General features: G+C 42.8%; 2 protein-coding genes across 2 annotated transcripts; one reads left to right on the top strand and one right to left on the bottom strand.

Moving 5' to 3' along the window:
* Positions 1-26: 26 nt before the first annotated feature.
* LOC109480881 (gonadotropin-releasing hormone receptor-like) lies at positions 27-4916 on the top strand. The gene is made up of 5 exons (XM_019783211.1): positions 27-257; positions 2829-3002; positions 3396-3554; positions 3803-4004; positions 4414-4916. The coding sequence occupies exons 1-5, from the start codon at positions 27-29 to the stop codon at positions 4914-4916; spliced, it is 1269 nt and encodes a 422-aa protein (XP_019638770.1).
* Positions 4917-5269: 353 nt separating this feature from the next.
* Positions 5270-23068, bottom strand: LOC109480882 (mediator of DNA damage checkpoint protein 1-like). Its single transcript, XM_019783212.1, has 25 exons — positions 22935-23068; positions 22063-22146; positions 21798-21914; positions 21388-21483; positions 20903-21007; positions 20569-20655; positions 20124-20280; positions 19829-19912; positions 13948-14163; positions 13626-13700; positions 13450-13508; positions 12403-13212; positions 11972-12253; positions 11440-11676; positions 11045-11191; positions 10516-10618; positions 9066-10363; positions 8811-8913; positions 8577-8674; positions 8035-8103; positions 7772-7871; positions 7262-7417; positions 6780-6805; positions 6418-6578; positions 5270-6017 (listed from the first exon to the last, which is right to left on the bottom strand). Exons 2-25 carry the CDS (start codon positions 22144-22146, stop codon positions 5924-5926), a joined length of 4764 nt encoding a protein of 1587 aa, XP_019638771.1. The 5' UTR covers positions 22935-23068; the 3' UTR covers positions 5270-5923.
* Positions 23069-23682: the final 614 nt, after the last annotated feature.

Below are 23682 nucleotides of genomic sequence, written 5' to 3' on the forward strand. Positions count from 1 at the left end.
TTTCATGTAATACTCGCAGCCCAACAATGTCACCTTCAAAATCACCACGAACCGACAACGACACCGCGTGTTCTCACAAGGACATCTTTCTGCAAGACTTTCTCAACGAAAGTTCTCGAGACTTTGTCAACGGGAGTCTCAACGAGACGACAAGAAACGTCGCCTTGGACCTCCCCGTCTTCACGAGTTGGACCCTGACCAAGATCGTCATCATCTGTATCCTGTTCGTCATCGCCGCCATAGGAAACCTGTTCATGGTGCGTTACCGTTCTTCTGTTGCTGCGTCATCATGATTGAGCTTATAGAAAACTAGAAAGGTAGCATTTACAAAGCAAATGCCTAATGTTTACCTTCGCATATGGTCTGCTCTGTTAATTCTTACTCAACACATTCATATATAACGTTAGGGTGACAGTAGTCTAAATCCCCAGTCCTGCTATAAAATCGCAACATGAAATCATACCAACTTACAACTTTTGCTGTTTGCTGACTGTCTCCATAGATACCTGGAAAGTAAATAAATGTTGTCTACTTTGCTGATGATCAACAATCTCGGCAAAACTTCGTCAAGTCATTCAAAGCACATAGACTGTTGGGGTCTTGCCAAGATGCGTCTGACTTCTTCTAATGCTTACAATTAGGTATTGATGGATTTCAATTGGGCGACAATTTACTATAATTAATAACTAGTAGTGATCCTATTTCAAGACAGAAGAGAACGACAGCTGTATAATACGCCAAGCTGGTCAAACGTCTTGAAGATTGCAACCCAATTTACTTAAATACAACGGGTTGTTCATTAGCGGAATCATTGCTGAAAGGATTGACCCAAAATAATTGCAAATAAACACGGTTTAACCAGGAAAGTCAGATTGGTATCTCTTATAAAGGACTTAGTAGGAATCGATTTTGCAACGACTGTGTGCTCTAATCAGGCACTCAGATAATACCCGGTCCGCGGGCTCATTTGAAGCAACCTTTCTAAAACTTCTCAGTAATCATCTTCACCGGGAAAAAAGAGATGGTACAGATAATGACTACTTTGGAGACGCCCGCTTCTCATAAGCCCAGCGCGAACTAATGGCTTCGCAGGGATCAACTTCTTATTGTACAGCAAACCACGTTTCAGCACCAAGGAGAAAGTTCATTACTGTGATCATGCGCTGTCAGGTAATGACATCGGAAGCTTAGTGTACTAGATCTGTATGTTATAGTTTACTTTATCATTCAGTACATGGATTACAGGCTTCGTGCGGATATGGATTGGATTGTCTTCAAGTGAACTCGGGGGGAGGTCAGCATATAAAACACTGCCTTCGGTTATGAGCAGATGGGAGCTGATAAAGAGCACCGCGCTTTGACAACGTGTGCCAACCAGATAAAACAATCAATGGCGGTACATGAAGGTTGAACTGCAGCTGCATTTCCTGCAGCTAGCTCCATTTGGCAAGAATGGAGGTCAGTAACACAGTAGCGCATATAGTCTGGGATTGTCCAGCTAAATGCTTACTGTTGTACTGAGAATAGGGACCTGTACATTCTACAGAGATCTGCTCATTTTTTCCCATTTTCAACTGTGCATATATCTAAACGTAAATGAACTATGAAAACATCTACTGACAATGATAGTACATTTAATGTATCGTGGAGACCCAGACCACAGAATAATTCAAAGCATAGTCTTTGTTCCCAATCTGCCTTCCCCTAATGACATTTGCCTTAATGAAGCTAGTTTGAAGCTAGTGCTCTACTTGAAGTCAATAACATTTTCTTTCATCTGAAATAAGATCAGAAGGACCTTGTCAGCAGGTAATCCACACCCAATATCAGCTTCCCCAAACTTCAGACAAGTCTGTGCCGTTCAGAGAGACATTAGCGCCTAGTCGACGTTCACCCAAGACTACGGGCTACCCAATAGGCCAAGTCCCTGAACAAAACTTCACAATTTTCGGTAAAGTTAGGTGCAACTAAATTGTTGTTAGCTGTCACAACTATTCCACACATCAAAGCTTTTTGTTTTATTCCGCACGTTTTAAAGGCATCCAGTGCAATTTTCAGGGCTCGGAAACCAGGTTTTTCAAAGTCAATATTGTAGTCACTTAAATATATACATACTAAGTTGAAAAAATACTATCTTAATGTATTTTTGACGAAAAATGGTCACTGGGAGGTCCTGGGTTGATTTCTAGGGTACCACACAGGAAATAAAGAACTAATTTGGGGGCTTGTTTCTGCAGTTTTAAATGACGGAAGTATGAAATACCAATTCACATGTGCTGATGTGGGACAGTATGTGTCAATATCGCACAGGTTGCCTGATTCAGAATATTGTCCAGTTTTGCATTCTGTATCTGTATCTGTATAGCCGGTATAACCGCCTTTCGGCGTAACACACCAGCTTCGCAGGCACGCGGCGCGGCGGCAGCTGGCTATATTACACCGATCGACTTGTTACACCTAACCCTTGAACTTCTAGCTCTAGACATTGTTTAAAGCTATCTATTGACAATGCCCCTACTGTACTTGGTGACAGTGAGTTCCACTCTGCGATAGTTCTAGGAAAGAATGAATTCTTGAACACCTCAATCCTTGGTTGATAACTCTGGTACTTGAATGCGTGGCTATTTCTTGTTCTCTTCTGTGCTGGTATTAGGTACTTAGTAGTTGGGACATCCACCAGTTTATTAGTCATTTTGTACATCATGCATAGTCTAGACATCTTTCTTCTGTCTTCAAGTGAGGTCCACTGTAGGTTTTTTTTCATTTCCGTGACACTAGCACCTCTTACATAGTTGTTCATACAATGGATGCCTTCAACCCATCTGCAGGCCCGCGCCACGTTACGGCTGCGGCGGCGGTCGGGGATCTACATGCTGTTACTGCACCTGGCGGTGGGGGAGCTGCTGGTGACGTGCATCACCATGCCGTCCGAGGCCATCTGGGCCTACACCGTGTCGTGGTGGGCGGGAGACACCATGTGCAGGATCATCAAGTATGGCCAGGTGAGACATCCTGCAAGGGAATGACTCTGTCTTAGTAAGGTCTTATTATTAGGGCACAAACTGTCGCAACGATTACAGAAATCCAAAACTGAGGACTAAAAAGGCACGCTTCTATTGTATCAGCTGTCGCAAAACGTTTTGAAATCGTATGGCCATTTTCTTCACATTTACTATTTCCCGTATACATCACTTCCATGCAACTCACTGAACTTTAAATAACATCTCACATTGGTACCACAGCATCCTAATAGGATCTTAGCCCGGTTACCAAGACTATTTAGCTGGCGAGTCTCTTTTGTCCTCTCCACAAATAATTTTGTCGAGAGGACAAGACACTCGGGAGCTAACATAGGTTTCTTAACCGGGCTAATAAGATCCATGTTGACCACACAGATGCTGGGGCTGTATCTGTCCACCTACATCACCGTGTGCATCAGTCTGGACCGCTGTGTCGCCATCGCGTTCCCACTCAAGAAGGGGCAGGCTCCCGAGCGGGCACGGAGCATGGTCATCGTGTCCTGGACACTCAGCATCATCTTCTGCATACCGCAGGTGCGTATCTCAACAGTCTGGTAGGTTATCATGGCACGGTGACCTCAATACGGCGTAAACGCCAAGATGTTAGGAAATACTAGTACACTGACCACATAGTGCATGACTGTCAATATTGTGGCACAACCTAGTTGATCCAGTCCACTATCCGTTGCATGGACACACACACATGTGAAATGATGCACAGACGAATCATAATATTTCAGAAGATCACACCTACCTTTCTGTTTCTCCCTATGCTCAACCAGGCCGTGATTTTCCACGTGGAGACGCACAAGCACGCGCCGTGGTTCCAGCAGTGCGTGACGTACAACTTCTACTCCGCCGACTGGCAGGACCGCCTGTACAACATGCTGGTGTTCGTGGTCATGTACCCCGCCCCCATGGTCATCATGGTCGCCTGCTACGTCTGCATCTTCGTCAGCCTCTTCAGGCACTGGAGAGGAACAGGTAAGGGCAGACCTCCAGGCAGATGTTGAGAGGCGGCAATGACGTGTTGTTGGGCACATAGCCTAGTAACGATCCTTCTCTAGCTCCAGCTTGTTCCTCTGCTATATCTTGTGCAAGGAAGCGATCAAATAGCCTAGACTCCATCCGTGAACGCTGTCTCCGCTTCATTCCTCCGCTCTGCATTCGGTGAAGAAACGGAGCGGAGACACAGCGTTCAGGGATGGATTCCAGGCTAGCGATCAAAGGAGTGAACCTGAAACGGATACCACGCTACATGGCAGAAGGCAAATGTTACGATTTCCTGAGCAGCTTTTTAAAATATCTCTATTTGCACTTAAAACTGCATATTTGCATCTAGGTTGGACACACTACATATGTACGGTCATGTTCTACTCCTTGTCTCTTTAAGACAACCTGGAGACTGGAAATAAGACCGGACAGCGGGAGCGTCTCTTCTCCAAAGCCAAGGTGCGGACCCTGCAGATGGCCGCCGGCATCCTGACCACCTTCTTCGTCTGCTGGACGCCGTACTACTGCGCCATGATGTGGCACCTGTTCTACAAGCACCAGTACCCCATCAACCCCATCGTCTTCGACGTGCTGTACCTGTTCGGCGTGTCCAACGCCTGCGTGAACCCCGTGGTGTACGGGAAGAGCGTGGTGACGCGGAAGCCGGGGAAGTCGTTCCTGGTGAACTGGTACCAGGCCTGCCTGGAGCCGGAGGAGTACGCCAGGAAGCTGGACTCCACCAAGTCGGCGGCCTGCACCCGCACCACGTCCCACAACAGGAGCGAGCAGCGCGACAGGAATAACAGCCTGACGCCCACGGTCTACGTGAATATGAGTCGCAGGAATTCTTCAAGGATTGTGACACAGGACCAATTAGCAAGAAATAGCATAACTCACGTATAGAGCATACTATGTAAGTTATATCTACTACTATTACTACTGAATGTCTATATATAGCATAATCGGATGTTCTTTCAGCATATATAGTACTTTAAAATCGGTACATGTAACAGCTAAGCATAATTAGACTTTAGATGGATGTACTCTCTTTGGTGTTGGTGTAAATGCTGTAGTGAAGTTATGAGTGCATCTCTTAACACATAATGTAAATTTTCACTGTCACCTAAAGTTCATTTGTCTTGCTTCCCTGTTCTTGTTAAGTGCAGTAAAATTAGGACTTTCCTGAAAGGATTTCCACAAATACCCAAGATCTTATATATGTTTGTGAAAAGATTATATTGAAAGAAAGTCACGAAATTGAAAAAAAAAATAAGAATGCTATTCTACAGATATTTCACTGATGCTACATGTTATGAATACATTTTGTACATGTAAGTAGTACATGTGTACATGTAACATAGTACAGAGCTCAAGCATTGATCTAACACAAAGAGTTTTAGCTCACTAAAGAATTGTGATGTTTGTTATGTGATTAAAAATATGTGCTATTTTTGACTGTTACAAGTACAGTATACATGTCACACTATACATGTGTGTATCATACTAGCCAGCTCTGGCCTCTTGTAACTTATGTCATTGCAAAAACTCAAACCAAACTCACTCAAACCAAAAGGTTCATTAGAAGTTCTTAAAATAAGTAAAGACTGAGTAAAGTGGAATGTAGAATGTCTATCTTCTATGGAATGCTGGCTCATATATTTAAAAATGTAGACATCTTCACGGATTAGTTTGTAGCATGCAAACCTTAGGCGTACACTGAACAAGGCAATACAACTACAAATATAACTTATCTGATAGATTTTCTGTCAAGTAGACTGTTGTCATCTTTCCATTACTCTGTGTCCCTTTGTACCAAACAATGAGACTGTCTGAAGAAAGATGTAGTAAATTACCACATGGCAAAGTGTAAGTAAATGGAGTACTAAGTAAATACTAGGTCTGGACATGACCTATCGACGCCTGGATCTCTTGCCTGTGTCAGCAGCCGGTGCAGCACTCTTTCTCTTGTTGGAACTTTTGCCAAAGTCTGCAAACAGTCTGTGAGTGCATCTGGTTAAAGAGTTATATCTGCAAACATTGTATCAACTTTCAATGTAACTCCAAATAAAACAATAAGCAAACCCAAAGCAAGCAAAATTTAAAGCACATCAGAGATTGGCAAGACATCATCATCGTCCTCCTCTAAAGAGCTATAGCAAAGTTAAGCTTCCAGAGCTGTTTATCTTCAATGCTGAGAGATGAAGGGCAGCAGCAGATAATTAAATAAATATCTTTATTTGCAAAATCATATCTGAAGGCTAATTGCTTGTACAGTGCCATATAAAGTACACGTAAGGTAAAGCAACAGGAGACATACCGGTACTACAAAAGATAACAGCATACATTAGCCGAGTAAAGGAGTTCCAAGATGCTACATTATTTGAGTTTTTTGCAGAAAGGATATGCCTGGATGTCGACTTCCTGTCGTAGGATCCCCGTCAGGAGGAACTCTGCAGTGACAACAGGAACTCCTGCCTTCAGGGCCGGCTCACACTGCTTCCTGTCTGCCTCACATGACACCACAACAGTCCCGTCTCTACAGGTGCTGGGCATCGTCTTCAGGAACTACAGACAAAACAGGAGAACATGAAATCGATACAATACAGGATATGAAGCAAAAAACTCTGTGGAAAGACACAAAAGCTTCAAACAAAATAATTGCTGTAAGATACACAGACCATTACTAGTACTGTACTGTGCTTTAAACTGGCAACACAATTTCTGCTAGATCAAAAGCCAACACTTTCAAGAAAAGCAGTCATGTACCTCTCCTCCAGCACAGTTGATGATATCTGAAACAAGAGACAGAGAATGTTTGACATTTGTAAAGACATCAAATGGGAAGACCGACAATTCCTATTTCTGTAATTCACATGTAAGTGAATCCTGATCCTGTTTGGACTTCAAGTAGGTGCAACACAAGTTCTAAACCTTCTCCCTGCTTCTCCCTGCCAAATTGGTACTGGTTATAGGACTAGGCAGCAAGATGAAATTCAATTAGTATTGCCCACTCACTATCTGGGATTTTATTAATACCATCTAATGTGCTTTTGGCAGTGATGAATTGTGTCTAGAATTTTTCATACAAATCTTCCCCTATCTGATGTTAATAACATTTTATACAAATTCTTGCCCGAAGGGCTAATAGCAAATAATAAGAAAATATGATCACAAAATGAAGAACATTATATAACATGTGATTAGTCTAAATGCTGCCTCTATTAATTTACCAGATATTGCAGCCTTACCTTTCATCTGAGTGGGGTCAGGTCTCACCCCAGCAGTGACATGTAGCCTGTACCCCTCCAACATGGGAGCCTCATGGGCCTTCTCATGGGACGTGGCCAGGCAGAAGTTGTACTGTTTCTCTGTAGCTGGGTCTTTTATCATGAAGGGAGCTGCATCTGAAATAATGAAGGATGATACAGTACATGTACCTTGGCAGACCTAAAGAGTATGCATGTATATGTGACAAAACATTATTATATAATAGCAGAAGCAAGCAGCCATTGCACTAGTAATGTAGTATATACCAACTCTGTGCAAAGTACTTTGAATGTAGAATCAAACAGCTAAATGTTACAGCTTGTTAGGTGTTCTAGGAGCTTTTGTTCTTGAGAGAGAATTTGGCTGCTGTAGATGATACATCTATAAATTAATGTTGCCGGGGGAAGATTCCGGACAGGCCATAACGGCTTTTTATCTTCCCCCCGCATATCTTCTTTTGTTACAAAAAACATCTGTAGACGTGACCTTACCCAGGAAGGTCCTACAGTCCCTGCACCTGTCCAGCCAGTCTGTGCTGACAATCAGCTGACCTCGGGCCAGCAGACACAGGAATTTCACTGTTCTTCTCACCTGGGGAATGAAGGGGCATTCAGCAACTCTTCCTTAACATACTAGTACATGTACATGTTCCGCATTAAGTACACGCACCTACATGAAAAATCAGACATGTTGAACATAAAGTAATACTTTGCAATTACTGGCGACTAACTCATGGCTTGGAATGAAGAATTACCTTGTCTGTGACCAGATGTGTGCAGGTGGTGACAGAGTCTACCAGATCACCTCCCAAGTCCTTCACTATCTACTCAGGACACAAAACAACACACATAATTGATATATCATGTAAAACAATATCTGAGTAATCAAATATGACAAAATAATACAATGTAACACCTGTGCGGATAATTGCAATATTAGCGAATTTACCAAAATAAGCCTATAAACCAACATTGACACTTTGGGAATCAAATCCTAATGAATTTTCATATTTTAATCTTGTTTGAAATAATCCATACATCATCCATCAAATTTGCTATCAGACGACAACATTCACCTCTTCAAACAATTCATTAGAAATTCTTTTGTTGCTTAATCACTTGCTTTTGTTCCTGACATTATCATTCCCCTGCACTAGTCATAAATCCACTCAGACGGTAAGATTTACCTATCTATCAACGCTAGGACACAAAAGACAACAACAGAGACTTGCAAAACATGTGAAGTGTGTAGACACACCCATCATCACAGTAAGGAGGCTCCATGGACAGTACTAACCTTTTCTCCCTGCCTGTCCACCACTCCAGTAAACATGATCTTAGGTTTGCTGTCCCCAGAGATGGCCCTTCTCGTCCTTTGACTGGGACTGCTTAAAACTGCCAGGGAACAATTGGAATAGTGCAATCATTACATTAAATTCTATTCACAGTGCAAGTCAGATAATCTACAGTCTTTTTATATGAAAGCAAAATTACAAGTACATGTTCCTGTACATTTAGTAAATGTACCAACCTTCAGGTGCTTCAGGTGGAGTCATTTTGGCTGAGACTTGTGAACCTGCATTCTCTGCTGATTTCTGACCACTCCTACCTCGTCTGCGGCTGGTGGTTGTTTCCTGTTGAAAGGCAGCAAAGAAAGCTAAATTATAGTCATCATACAGATATCCAAGTTTTGGATGCACTTTCTCTTGACCTAATGATAGACATCTACAGTATACGGTTTACTTAATTATGACCATAGGTTTAACTTGAGAGATCACAGACGTACCTGTAGATCAGCATTCTCTGCATCTTCTTCCCCGCCTTCATTCATTTGTCCACTTCTAGCCTTCTTCCTTCCTCTTCCCCTTGGCTGACTGATTTCTTCTACTGTTTCCTTGGCTTCTTCCTTGGAAGCTTGTCGCCCTCTCTTTGCTCTGATCTTGTTGTTCCCACCAGCCTCTTCAGCTTCCTGGTCCTCAGCAGCAGGTGGTTCCTTGTCTTCAGCAGCTGCTCCTTTCCTTTTCCTGGTCTGACGGCCACTTGGTCCAGGGGCTTCTTCACTGACAACGATCTTTGGCACTGCATTTTCAACACCTTCAACGTGAGATTCTTCACCTTTGTCTTTGTCACTTTCCTCAACAGCACTTCCTTTACCTCTTCTTGTAGTCGCTGCCACACTCTTTCTACCCCTACCCCGTCTGGTTGCTGGTAACTGATCTGGAGCACTCATTTCTATTGTCTCTTCACCCTTTGCTGCAGTGCTGTTGATATTTTCAGAACTGTTAACCTCTGTCTGTTCATCTTCCAGAGCCACCTCTTCTGTTTCATCATTATCCTTAGCTGCTCTTCCTCTTGTTCTCCTTCTACTTTCCTGTTTTTTTACCTGCTCAACCTCATCGTCTACTTTCTTCTTCCCTCTCACTGATCTTCTGGAAGGTCTTGTCTCCTCTAAGTCATCTGTAATGTCTGATGCAACACTCTCTGTGTCATTGTCTTTCCTTCTCCTGCCCCTCCCCCTACCTGTGTTACTGGTAGATTCCACAGCACTGCTAGCAGGTGCTGGCTCAGATTTCCTTCCCCGCCCTTTCCTGGTTGTTCTTCCAGCTGTTGGTCCTTCTGGGGCTCTACTGTCTGTGTCCTCGTCTACGTTTTCACCTGTTGCATCAACAGTATCAACAGCTTCTTCCTGGTGATCAGATTTACTTGTGCTTGGAGCTGGTTCAGACTTCCTCCCTCTGGACCTGGGTTTCTTGATGTTGTTGCTGCTGCCAGCCTGGACATCCTCCTCATTTTCCTCATCACCCTTCCTCTGGAACCTACTGGCTCTCCTGTTAGACTGACGTTGAGGTTTGTCCTCTGCTGCTTCTTTTGCAGGCGGTGCTGATCTCCTCCCACGGCCCAACCTCACTGGTTTTTCTGCAGCCAAGTCATCTGAAACACCCACAGCTGCACCATTGGTGTCTGCAGATTCATCTTGTTTGTGACCTCTGGCACTCCTCCTGGTGAGAGCCTCTTCAACTTCTGCAAAGGTTTTCTCCTCTGATGCATTTTTACCCCTTTGCTTCTGTCTTACTTTGTTGCTTCCTGATAGGCAAAAAAAAACAAACAAAAAAAAAAACAAATAATTTCATGTTACTAGTACTTAAATATCTGGAAATATATTGTTAGAATTCAGTGAAAATGGCATTATATAATAAGTACAGTGAATCGTTTTACAGTACAGTGAATCTTTTTACCTGGTTCTATAGACACCTCTATTTCTTGACCTTTGGTTTCTTTTAGAGCTCTCCCTCCTGAAGCTGGACTCTCAGAGGGAATTGTCTCCTTTCTTTCAGCTCCCTAGAATTTGAAGAAGGCATATAACTGACTGTATTAGATAGCAAAAAGGATGGGTCCATTATAAACTACTGCTCTATCTAAAACACATGTTTGGGACGAGGAAATTCAAACACACTAAGGAACTCCTAATCTTTGAACTAGTGTAACCAACAATGTAGATTATAATGAATTACCATGATATGCCAAAAAACAGTTACTCAAGCAACTGGATATGATTTTGACAGTTGCTTGAGTAACTGTTTTTTGGCATATCGTATTACCTGGATGTCTAACCTTCATCGAATTACCATGATACATTTGTACCTGGAAAAAAAATCAGTCAGCTTTAACAAGAGTATGCCTGCTGGATTCCAGCTTACAAATTTGCAGGCCAGGGCAATTGGATGTTGTGAGACATGTGCGAACACTCAGTCAACATTGTCCTACCTCAGGGGTCTGGATGACTGCACCATTCTCTTCTCCTTCATCAAGTCCGTAAGCTTGAGTTTCCATCAGTTCATCATCAGATTCAGAAGCAGCAGCTGGCTCCACATCCTGCTCAGACTCCTGTACTTCTGTCCCATCACTGGTGACCTATAGAAAAGCAATAAACTCCACATACTTCCAGGACCTCATATTGAACCTCATTGGAAACTGAGCTGGCTCAAGTGTCGTAGACTTGTGGGACACCACAGTTATGGGACTGCCAAAACTGGAAATGCATTTATTTTCTCTTTTGAGAAAAAAGCTTGCTGGTAAGCACTTTACTTTGTGTACAGAATAAGAACATTTTACAAATTGAAGGACAGTCAAGGACACATTGGAACCCTTCTTGGTGATACCTCAGTAACCTTGACAGCTGCATCAGTATCTTCCTCCTCAGCTGCTCCATAAGCCTGAGTGTGTATCAGGTGGTCCTCAGGACCTGCAGCCGGCTCATCAGCCTGTAGCTTGTCGGTAAAGCCGACTGAGTGGGCCTGCCTCCTGGGTCTGTCAGGACTGTGTAGGGCCGACTTCAGCGGTGGGAGGGGGATGGGTGTGGCCACATCTCCGTCATCCTCCTGTGTTTCAGGAACAACCTGGATACACCAGCACACACATACAGTTATCATATTGTACTTCTGACATAATTCCTGGGAGTGGAGAGACAAGGGGCATGAAAAAAATGGTTTTTGATGTATCACAATGTCACATTCAAAACTTTCAAATACATGTAACATAATGCTTACAAATATTTTAATCTATGGCGGCAGTCCAACTGCTCTTAGAAGGTATGTTAACCATGGTCTTTTGGCACCAAATTTCTATAGGCTACAGTGTTAGGCAGTGGAGGGATGGGGGGATGGTTGATTGTTATGAAAACATAAAGCATACTTCTTCTTCCTCATGAACATCCTCGTCCTCTGCTTCAACTCCATAAGCCTGGGTCTCACCCAGCTGGTCATCGTAAGCCATGGTCGGTGAATCAGGAATGTCTTGGGACTCTCCTTCTGTCTTGTCTCCCTGTGTTGGTTCTGGTTCTGAGTCCACAGACTCCACACCGTACGCCTGCGTTGCCTCCATGTCCTCCTCACCATATGCCAAGGTTTCAGCTGTTGCCAGCTCATCTGCCTCTGGTTCTGGTGTTTCAGCCTCTTGATTGAACAATCCATAGGCCTGCAAACAACATGTGATGAAGGTAAAGCTCTAATATGGCTGTGCCTGACTAGGTTCTCTTTCCATACCAGGAGAACAGAGGTGGAGTAAATAAAATGCTATGTAGGTTACCAAATGCAGACTGATTGAGAGAGTGTTAAATAACAAACCTGAGTTGCAGCATTGGCTAAGTCATCTATCTCCTCCTCCTCCTCCCCTCCATATGCCTGTGTCTCCATGTTGGCAAAGTCATCATCAACCTCAGTACTGCTGACAACTTTGGTTTCAGTGTCTTCTTCATCTCCATAGGCTTGAGTCTCTGCTTCAGCCATGTTTGAATCTTTTCCCTGTTGGCTGTCTGGATCACCGAAAGTCTGTGTCTCTTCTACTGTGTCCTCCTCATGACTGTTGCTACCTTGGGTTGCCTCTTCTGGAGTTCCAGCATGTCCCTTTTCTTCTCCTTCCCCAAAAGACTGTGTCTCTGGTTCTAGTGTCTCTTCCTCGCTTCTGAATGCTTGGGTTGCCTCTTCTGCATCATCCATCTGTTCTTCCATTCCTTCTGACTGTGTCATCTCTTCCTCTATATCCTCTTCTTCCAGAGCATACGCTTGGGTGGCTTCTTCAAAAACATTCTTATATTTTTCAGTCTCTGAATCTGTGTCATATGGGTATGCCTTTGGTTTGCTGTTGTTTTCTGATGTCACAAATCCTTGAGAGCTGCCTGTTCCATTCTTGTTTATCTCAGACTTGTTTGTTCTGTCATTTCCCTCGGACCTTTGGGTAGCTTCTTCACTGTGAATCATCAAAGTTGGCTGTTCATCTATCTTCCCTAGTGCTGCAACAGGCAGGGTACCTTCCATTTCTTCATGGGGGTGGACAGGTAGGGTGGGAGGAGGTTCCTCCTGGTCAGCAGTGGTGAATGGCAATGTGTCCCCCACAGTTTGAGTTGGTTCGTTCCTGTCAAAGGAGTCTTGTAATGGCTAGAAAAGAAAGATTGCAGATGAAAGAACAAATATGTACAAATAGTTGGGCCACAAATGACATAACACAAAACATAATTTTTAAAATTAATGCCAAGTAATGATGGAATTTGCCACTGTTATTTGCTTTGTTATCTTACATTAAAAATGTGTTACTCATTCTTCTTTCTTTTACACATCAATAAGAAAACAAATCATTGTGAGGCAACTGATTTCCAAACACAATGTGATTCTCACCTGTGTGGGTTCATCTGTGGGTACATCTTCCTCACTGCACACCTGTGTGGCTTCCCTGTCTACAAAGACAAGGATGATAAGACAGAAAGTCAGGAAACAAACTGGAGGCAGATCAACTCAAACTGTAGTTGACATGACAGGCATTCTCCCTGCTAACTATAACAAGAAATACATACCTTTATTTGCAGTTCTTTCAGATATTTGTCCTTCCACTGGCTGGGTAGCAGCAGACACTCCACCATCAGCATCCTCTGATGAAAGTAACCAGGGAAAACATTAAAGAAGATGGCTACAAAAATACATGGACTAAAGATTCATTTTACCATTTTTGTGTCTGAGTCATATTTACAGCCTGAAGACACAAAGAAGACACAAAACACACATGTAGAAGAGATGAGCAAATACATAAAATTCAGCTGTCATTTCTTTTTGAAGGTAACTGTGTAACTGACAAATGTACTATGTAACTGTCTAAAATAGGAAGCAAAAATGATTTACCGATGTCTGTGTCGCTGTCCAGGCCATACGCTTGTGTTGGACAGTCAGCAAAGTTGTCCTCCTCATGGGAGCTGTTTAAGACATAGGCTTGGGTTGGCTCCATGGCGATATCAGGGAGAGAATCCTCGTCCTCCTCCACTGAGCTGTTGAGGGCGTACGCTTGCGTGGCTGCATTGGCAATATCTGAGTCGTCAAGAAGTGGCTTGTCATCATCATCTGTGGATGAGAAAAGGAACTACATGTATCAAAGGAATGAAGACACGTGGAGTCATTTGAGAATGCTATCAAAGACATCAGGTGCATCTAGAATGTTTGTGAAGATCATGCAATCTTAACTTGAACCACTTGGTGGCATTGCTGCACAGGTATTGTTACACTGTACCAACTGACATCAGTCACCAAGCTTCATTCTAAAACTTGCTTCTGTTTTTATTAACAGACATGATTTGAAGACATTTTGAATATGGCTTGTCATACTACGATATTCAATTTTTTTCTTGGTGTACCAATATCATGTGCATTATCAAGAAAGAAGGAGGCCTATGATGATGATGTGGACATAAATGTATTTTCAGACCACATTTATTCTGAGACAATTTACAATAGACCCATTCGACTTTCACGGATCGCATTGACTGCTTACGTCACAGGGGGGACAATTCGAAAGAATCTTGCACGCGGATCGCATAAACTGCTTACGTCACAGGGGGGACAATTCGAATAGAACGGCGTTCTAGAACGCGGCTTGCGGTGTCTCCCCTGGTAGATCAGTCACAAAAGGTAGGTAAGTGTCTATTTTCTCGATAATATACGCGGAAATGACAGAAGAACAGGCACCAACTTTATATGGTGGCATTCCGTACAACCAGTTAAGGTGATTTGTGTTGACACCTGATCTCAAGGCGCTATTTGGGCCGCCCGGCGTCGCGTAAATGATTGCCGGTATCGATGCTGGAAATCGACCATATACTACACTTTCCTTTGTTACTCAACTACCTCTTTGTCACAGTTAAGTATATAAGATATTGATTAACTTCAAAGCCATGTATCTGCGCCCCTATCTCACTGCACCTTCCCCCTATCCGTACGTACAGCATGGTTTCGGGATCCTGTTGCGTTCGAGCTTGTAAAAACAACACAAGACAGTTACGACTCTGGAGAAAGACACCATGCCAAGAACATCCTGGCAACCTTCAGGAACACTGTAGTTGTCAACCACCGTTCACCTTACACAGATTCCCTTATGGGAACGAAGAAAAAGATAAACGAAGAAACAGATGGTGGAGGATCCTTGATCTGAATCGCCAGTCTTTGAAATGGCACCCAAAGTGCAGTTATTTCATATGTTCCACTCACTTTGTTGATGGGAAGCCAACTGCCACTCACCCGGACCCCGAGCTAAATCTTGAAGAACGTGGAGCAACAACACCAAAAACACCAACCCGTGGAACGAAAAACGGACTAAAAACACCGACAACACCAACGCGTGGAACGAAAAACGGACTAAAAACACCGACAACACCAACGCGTGGAACGAAAAACGGACTAAAAACACCGACAACACCAACGCGTGGAACGCCACATGCACAACAAAGCACCTCGCCTCGCGATCGACTGACACCGAACAAGAAACGACGTAAATTGACGTACTCGTATAGCCATGTCCACTCGTACGCGCGCCCCACTCGATGTAGTGAGTGTCTAAGTTGCCGAGATAAAAAGAATGTTATATCATCTATGTCAAAGAGTATAATGGCATTGCAAAGAAAGTGTGAAACGCTGCAGAAAAAGCTGAAAGAAATGCAAAAAAAACCCAACATCACCGCAAATTCCATACAAACAGACAGAAAGATGAAATTCTACACAGGTCTCCCAACAGTAGCTGCATTCCACGAACTTTTTCAATACCTGGAACCTAGGGCAAGAAAACTGCGTGTATGGAGAGGGGCCAAGCGGCAAAGCGCAAAAAAGAGGAATATTGCCACATCCAGGAAGTTAAAGGACGAACTACTAATGGTCCTTATGCGGAACAGGCTGGGACTCCTAAATGAAGACGTGGCCGACAGGTTTGGTATCTCTCCTTCCGTGTGCAGTAACCTGTACAACACATGGGTACCATTTCTCAGCAGAGAACTGAAACCACTCATCATCTGGCCGTCAAAAGACGTAGTAAGGGCCAACCTTCCTGCCCCTTTCAAGGCGTATCCGAACGTCCGCTGCATTATTGACTGCACGGAGATTTTCATTGAAACTCCGAAAAATCTGGATAGCCAAGCAGTCACCTGGTCGGACTACAAAAAAACATAACACACTAAAGTTCTTAATCGGAATCACACCGAATGGCGCTGTATCGTTCTTGTCGGAATGCTGGGGAGGCAGGGCAAGTGACAGGCACATTACACTGGAGTCTGGATTCCTCGACAAAAGTGGAGCCACATGATAACATCATGGCCGACCGGGGGTTCAATATACAAGAGGATTTGTTGTTCCGGCAAGCTTCACTCACCATACCTCCTGGGGCCAGGGGGAAATCACAGATGTCAAGAGGTGACGTCGAAAGGACAAAAAGGATTGCCAACGTGCGAATACACGTGGAGAGAGCAATCCAAAGAGTAAAGACATTCAGAATCCTGAAGAATGAACTCCCCATTTCAATGATACCGCATGCTGATGAATTAGTCACAATCTGTGCAGCAATATGTAATCTTATGCCTCCACTTGTGTAATTTTTTACACATTTTAGAATCTCCGTGCAGTCGATAATGCAGTGGACTTTCGGATACGCCTTGACGGTGGCAGGAAGGGTGCCATTATCACTATTATGACTACGTCTTTTGACGGCCAGATGATTAGTGGTTTCCGCTCTCTGCTTTCTACCCATGTGTTGTGCCAAGGACAGGTACATGGAAGGAGAAATACCAAATGAAGCCCAGCATTAGTGCCTGATGTACTAAGTTCAAGTTGACACGAGAGATATTGTCGCGTTGGCTTTGTTTAGAAATTGATTGACTCCAAACAGTGCTTTCAGACCTTTGTTGTACAAGTGTTTGTTTACCTTGAACGTACCGGTTGCATTAACAACAATACCAAGGTAACAATAGTTTGTAACTATCTCTACTACATTGCTGTTGTATTAATATTGCCCTAGGTTCCAGGTATTGAAAAAGTTCGTGGAATGCAGCTACTGTTGGGAAGCCTGTGTAGAATTTGCGGTGATGTTGGTTTTTTTTTGCATTTCTTTCATTGGTCTATCTAAGGTTAACATTCAGTAGTGCCATGTTTTACAATTTGTTTCTAATCTACTTAAAGATGTTTGTAGACCCCGTTGAGATTTAGAAAATATGTATAACTAGCTAGGTCATCTGCGTATAACAAGCAAGGCACTATCTCATTATGCAATATGGGGAGGGTTACAAGAATGATCATTAAACTCATTTACTGCCTAATGTATAAATTAAACAGTGTTGAACTCAGGTTACAACCTTGTCGAACCCCACATTTAGTTACGAAAGTTTCGTTAAGACCGCGGCTAGTTTTGATACAATTTGTTGTTTTGGAATACCGTGATATCTTTGAAAGTCATTAAAAATTTGCCCACTATTCCAAGTCCAGTCAATTTTTCAATGTAACTTGCAATTAGCCTTCGGGCGTGGATTTACAATAGACTTATAATAACTCAAATTGAATCATGTCAACATATGATTCATATACTAGTATTCATTGTAATGGATTGCAACGTAACAAATATGATATTAGAAAATTGAGTTAGAATATTGAGATGTGAAACGATGTAGTTTAATGAAAGGCGACATATTACACTTAGCGGCTTCCTTGCAGGAGTGCATCAGACAAATACTCATCGAAAAAGAATACTATATTAGACTGTACACGTTTCCAGTACTCTTGGTCAAACCCTATTCTCTCACAGATATATCCATGTTCCGTCCAAGAAAAGAAATCAGTGTACTTGTAACCTGTTAGGGCCATTTGACCTTGGCACTGCGTATAATACTTGTGGGTCTTCTTAAGTGCGATGCTCTTGCCATTTCCTACTTCTAGGAAATCTGTCTGATCAAACAATTTGTTAGGGTCACCAAACCTGATCTTGTACGGACATTTTACCTCCAGGCACCCCCATCCACAACAATCGCAATGGACAATTCTATCAGGACTTGCACCGATATACGGGAAATTCTGACACACAAAAAGTCCACATTCCCTAACCTCGAAGTTCCGATGTGTTACCATTGTTTCTATATACTTGTCAACTGCAGTCTCTTCTTGGATCTCCCCCCATTTCACTGCTGGTACATGTTGCAAATCACCAACTGTAGTCAATTTCTTTAGTAGACATGACGTATTGATATCTGTATGTCTAGATGACTGAATTGTGTTTACTTTCGTGTACACGGCGTGGAAATTGGATGCTGTGATCATTCCTTTCCTATAGCTCACCCATTTACTATTCCTTCTTTGTCCTATGGTTTTAGACTCAATGGTTTCCGGGTCCTTGGTGGTGTACATGGAATGTAGTGCATCTAGAAAGTCTAGTTTATGGGCCAAAATCATATGTTGCGGCCACATCAGAAACAGAAATGGGATCTTTTTCTTCAGTAGCAACACTTGCCTCTTGGTCACAGTCCTTGTTTGTTTCTAACGCAGTGAAGATGACTGCGTTTGGTAGGATCACCTTCAGTCTGTCTGTTAGTTCATCGATGTCTCCTGTAGCACACGAACCCTGAACGAAGTTTTCTTTCTCCTCTGATCCAACAGGCCTTTTCGGTTGATGTTGGCCTTTGGGTGTTTTCCTAGAAAAGTTCAGTTGTTTCGCCTTCTGTGGCTCCACAGTTCTCTGTGAAGGTAATGCCCATTTGCATGGTAGCTCGGTACAGGAGGGCTTATTATACCCCAGTCGAACCGCCGTCTCGACCCGGAAGAGAAGAGCTGTTACGTGATTGCACATTTCTCCCATTCTGAAAATGCAGAATTAGTTCCTTAGTCACTAGCGATTAGAATATTTCTTAGGAAGAAAAAGTCATTGACAAAAAGGTGTGAAATACTCGTATATTGAACAAAACGGTGTTACTCCAATGCCAAATGTACCTTATACATGCAAATGTTCAGTCACTCACCCTGCCATGCATGTACAATGCGCCGTCCGTACTACGCCGCTTGGTGTCTCGACGCACGCCCATATTTGATGTGGAGGGTTATTTATCCTCTGCGATGGTCTGCATTCTGCTCTCAGATAACAGAATGGGCTATCTTGTGAGATTGGGTGGAAGGAAACAGGGGACAGCCACCCTTCGGTAAAGTACCGATAGGCTTTAGACTCCTTGTACCGGCGCAGGTCGGGAAATTTTAGAAAGTTGCACACGTCTGGAAAGGACACCTCTGGCCAGTACTTCAATCCCTCCTCTTCTTGCAGCCACCCTCCTTTCAATGAGAATGGATCAGGTAGTTTTGAAACGTTTGAAAATGTCAGTTTCTGGTCGTACTCTTGGGCCTGTTGTCGTTTGAGCTGCTGGGCATCTTCCTGGATTGCTGTCTTCATTTGCGTAGCGGCAAACGCCAAGGCCGCGAGCTCTTGTTTGCGGTATCCTGACGTCTTTAGGCCCCTTACCCTTAAGTAATCCTTCAACTCCTCCACCCTCCATTGGTGGAAGATGTGAAGTGGTGTATCTGAATTACTCATTCAGATTGTCGATGTGACCAACAGCTGGAAAAAAATCGATATCAAGCAAGCCGCGTTCGATTTCCGCGTTCTAGAACGGCGTTCTTTCGAAATGTCCCCCCTGTGACGTAAGCAGTTTATGCGGTCTGTGAAAGTCGAATGGGTCTATTGACCAACAGTAATGTGTTTTTATTTCCTTACACGTACCTTCTTCACTGTCCTCGACAAATGTATGTGACTTTTGGATTGGGCTTTCTTCATTTCCAGGACTGCCAAATACTAAGGGAATAGCTGAAAAGTATTGAAAAAGGACAACATAAATGTAATATACAGAATGTATAGTTTGCACATACATGACTATGAAAAAAAGCCTATGGGAGACGTTTTGAACAATTCAAGTTAATACACGCACGCACCCAACCACACACACCAAAAACAATACTGCCGAACCCACATAGAAAATAGAATTACACGTATACTGAGAAAAAAACCTGACCCTTACCAGATTTCACAGGTTGTGGAGTTGGTTGGGAGTCTTGTACGATGAAGTCACTGGTGTTGACACTCTTCCTGCCATCCCCCTCACTGCCTGACTCCTCCACATACAGGCGAGTCTGATCTGACGTGGGGGCAGCTGGGGTCTTAGGAATCAGGTCAGGCTGTCGGAATAAGGGTTTCATCATGTCAATCAGGGATACTATCAAAAGTTTATATCTGGCATAGGTAAGGTACTAGTATTGTATAACCAGTTCATAATGATGGATTGATAAATTTGGGATCTAAGTTGTGGATCGGACAAATATTTTAGGGTTGACAAAGGGGATTCACGGGTTGTTGCCATTCTTGTTGCACGAACACTTCTTAAGGTGTGAATCAGCTGTTAAGAACGTCCATCGCTTCTCTGAGTGCATGCTAATAAGATATTGACCATCGATATACTTAGCTACCTGAACGTTGTCTTGCTGCTGCTCTTCCGACAGTCCAGTGAACAAGGACTCGGAACCTGTCTCTGAACCAGAGTCATCAACAGTTGCCTGCAGTGATGTGGAAGGTACATTGAATATTCAACCTGCTGCTCTGTAATTTGTCTAGGGTGAGCTATCCAAAAAACATCATGAAACAGAGCTAGGAACTCATTTTCAACTGAATGAAATGAAGAAATCTGTGTTAAGTACCTTTCCCAAGGGTACAACGTTGGAGTATGTCAGGGGTTTGAACCTAACCTGTTGATTCCAAGGAAAACACACAAGGTTAAGATTCCAGCCGTTACTCCTGACCTACCTGGACAGCGGGCTGTTCTTCCCTGACGTATTCACAGCTGACATCAGCCAGGTACAGCTTCACACCATGCTGTAGCTCGTAACGCTGGTTAGGCACCAGGAACAGCTGCAGAGGTCAAGATTGAAAAGTCACAAAGTGTTCATATTCTTAACTGTGGCCATGAAGAAGAAACATACTGGACTCATATCATGAACTAAGTGAGAGTGCTACACCACATTCCTATGATGAATCCCATGCCGTAGCCTAGGTTTTAGCCTCTTTTTGGTCCATTCTTCAAAAAATGATCACATGAAATGAATAAGCTCAACAGCATTACCATTTACAAATAAATAAAATTACTGGTCTGGAAAGATAATGTAGGTTTTGTTTGTACCTCAGATAGAAGGTGCCCATTTTAGTTACACCCTACACCCTGCAACGGAACTAGATGATTGTATTACTAGTTTTATTCTCGTCTATAATATAAACCCTAATTGTTTTCACACCTTTTCTCCACGCCTTGTTCTGTTCCTGCTCCCACAGTCATATATGAAGTGGGTGTCACCACGAACCTCAATACAGGCATGCTTCTTTGATAATGACTATCAGTGGAAGGCAAACAACATCACAATTAGGAATACATATGCAAAATAGATGATAAAGCACAACTAATACAGTAATCACACTTAAACTGTGTAACATGTATTACTTTCAAAAGCTGGCATTAGCAGGCGATGTTTCAAACCTCATTGAGTGTGCAATACGCATTTGTGAAAAAAGCAATATTGGAAGAAATATTGGACACCCATGGCTTGGGTCCCAATTATTTTTGTGTAATGAAGACAACAGAGCTACTAGTTAGTCTTTTTCACGACTAATAAAATGTACTGAAATAACAATAACACCGGTACCATACCGTTAGAGGGACATGAACATTGCAAGTGTCACTGCGGCCAATCAGGTTGTCTCCCTGGTAGAGTGGGAAGAGAGTTTCAGGGAACCCTCTCTGACACAACACCTTCAGATGGGCCACCTTGTAACAGTAGGGAAGATAACCATGAATTATCATCAAACATAGCACCAGTCCATAAACTGAAAACAGTTGGAAAGTACAACACAAACCAGGTTTCTATCTGTCTCCAGATACAACATGTTATAACTTTATCTATCCTTTCTCTTACAGGTTTGGGATCACTGTCGACTTCATCATCAGTGGAGTCCTCATACTGGTCCCAGTCAATCGCTTGTGTCTGGTCAAAGTCCATCTGTGGAGACAGGTTAAACAGATATCAAAACCCAGAAATTCTGCACCAGTACTGTGTTGTAGTACAACAGAGAACTGCCAGGGGGTCCACAATTGAACTTGACTTTGTTTTGTCAAAAGCTATTCACATACCAAATATCATAAGGATCCATTAACGGTTTATGTTATGTTGTCCACAAATGACACTGGAAACATAATTATCTTGGTCTTCATTTTGTCTAGATGTTTCCACTTATTCACATCAAATGGCACTGGAAACATAACAGTTAACTGTCTTGGTGAAGGTTTTCATAAATATTCTCACCCTTTTCTCACCTTGTATTTATTAGGCTATTGTTCTGTACTATTAAAGCAAGCATTGTTCTGTAAAGTGAACAGCCAACCTCTACGTGTGGAAATTTCACACCGATGTGTTATGAGGTTCATCAATATTCATGTAAAAATCACGACTGGGTTTTGTCAGTTTGTGTTGACAGTCTCCAATCTACCAACCTCCTACTGAGTCCTAGGGTCAACTTTTCTCAAATTTAATGGATTCTACAGGTGAATATCATACAGTTTTATCATTATACCAAAGTAAAAAAATATCAGCCATGCAGGTAACAGTGAATTGCTGTATAGATTATAAATATTTTTGTCAAAAAAGTTTGGCTTCTTCCTCAAGCATTTGGGGGAAGGGGGGCGACAGCTGTAACTTACTCGCTCGCTATAAATTTATCTACTTTTCGTGGTTCACACCCTCAAGACAGACTCCAGTGATTGAAACTAATATAGAAATAGAATCCTCACCTTTCTCTAAATTCACCCGCCCACTGTGATCTTAAGTTAGCAGCAGCGTGACCGCACGAAACTGGAAAGAAAACAGAACCAAAGCTAGGTGCCTCCTACTTCTTTTCCGCCATGTTTTGAAGCTCTTTCGGAAGCTACCATTCCACAGAAGGGTAAGCAAGTATAATTTCTCACCACCATACACCAAAGTTGGCATGATACGTAGAAAAAGTCTCACTTTTATTTATTATTTAGAGCAAAACGAATCACAAGATCACAATGTGGCTATCTTTAATGAAGAAACAACAGCGTCTTCATGATAATGGTTAGAATGGTTTCATCCTTATTTTTGGCGCGAAATTCTTGGCGTGATTCATTGGTTCAGGCAGCTGGTTCAGGCATGTCTGGGCTTGTAGAGCCACCTAGCGGCGATATCTATGTCAACATGTCTGACAACATGAAAAGATCTGACAAGGGAGGTGTTGTGGTGACCATGGTGTTTTTACATGTACCTTCGCCTTTATATATAATAGAAGAAGGTTGATGTTTTCACAATAACTCAAGAAGCTATGGATGGATTGTCATAAAATTGTGGTGTTATGTTGTTAGGTGTTGACCTATACAAAAAATGATAATCATTAGATTTTGAACCACCTGGTGGGTTTCTGGGTACTGCAGCAAAAATTCCAATTTTGATGTCTTCTGTTCTGCACATCCAATGGTTACGATTTTGACATATCTGACCATAACCTCCTTGATCTGACTCAAT

The sequence above is a fragment of the Branchiostoma belcheri genome, unplaced genomic scaffold (assembly GCF_001625305.1).
Source record: "Branchiostoma belcheri isolate BF01 breed outbred unplaced genomic scaffold, Haploidv18h27 scaffold53, whole genome shotgun sequence".
In the NCBI taxonomy this organism is placed as follows: Eukaryota; Metazoa; Chordata; class Leptocardii; order Amphioxiformes; family Branchiostomatidae; genus Branchiostoma; species Branchiostoma belcheri.

What these genes read in the sequence shown, in the direction of transcription:
- LOC109480882 (XM_019783212.1), bottom strand. Translation starts at nt 22,146, where the DNA reads ATGGACTTTGACCAGACACAAGCGATTGACTGGGACCAGTATGAGGAC. An exon ending in TGACCCCACTCAGATGAAAG is followed by an intron (nt 6,806 to 7,261) that starts GTAAGGCTGCAA and finishes CTCTTGTTTCAG; the next exon opens with ATATCATCAACTGTGCTGGA. An exon ending in CAGGAAGTCGACATCCAGGC is followed by an intron (nt 6,018 to 6,417) that starts ATATCCTTTCTG and finishes AACCAGATGCAC; the next exon opens with TCACAGACTGTTTGCAGACT.
- LOC109480881 (XM_019783211.1), top strand. Translation starts at nt 27, where the DNA reads ATGTCACCTTCAAAATCACCACGAACCGACAACGACACCGCGTGTTCT. An exon ending in CCATAGGAAACCTGTTCATG is followed by an intron (nt 258 to 2,828) that starts GTGCGTTACCGT and finishes ACCCATCTGCAG; the next exon opens with GCCCGCGCCACGTTACGGCT. An exon ending in GGATCATCAAGTATGGCCAG is followed by an intron (nt 3,003 to 3,395) that starts GTGAGACATCCT and finishes TTGACCACACAG; the next exon opens with ATGCTGGGGCTGTATCTGTC.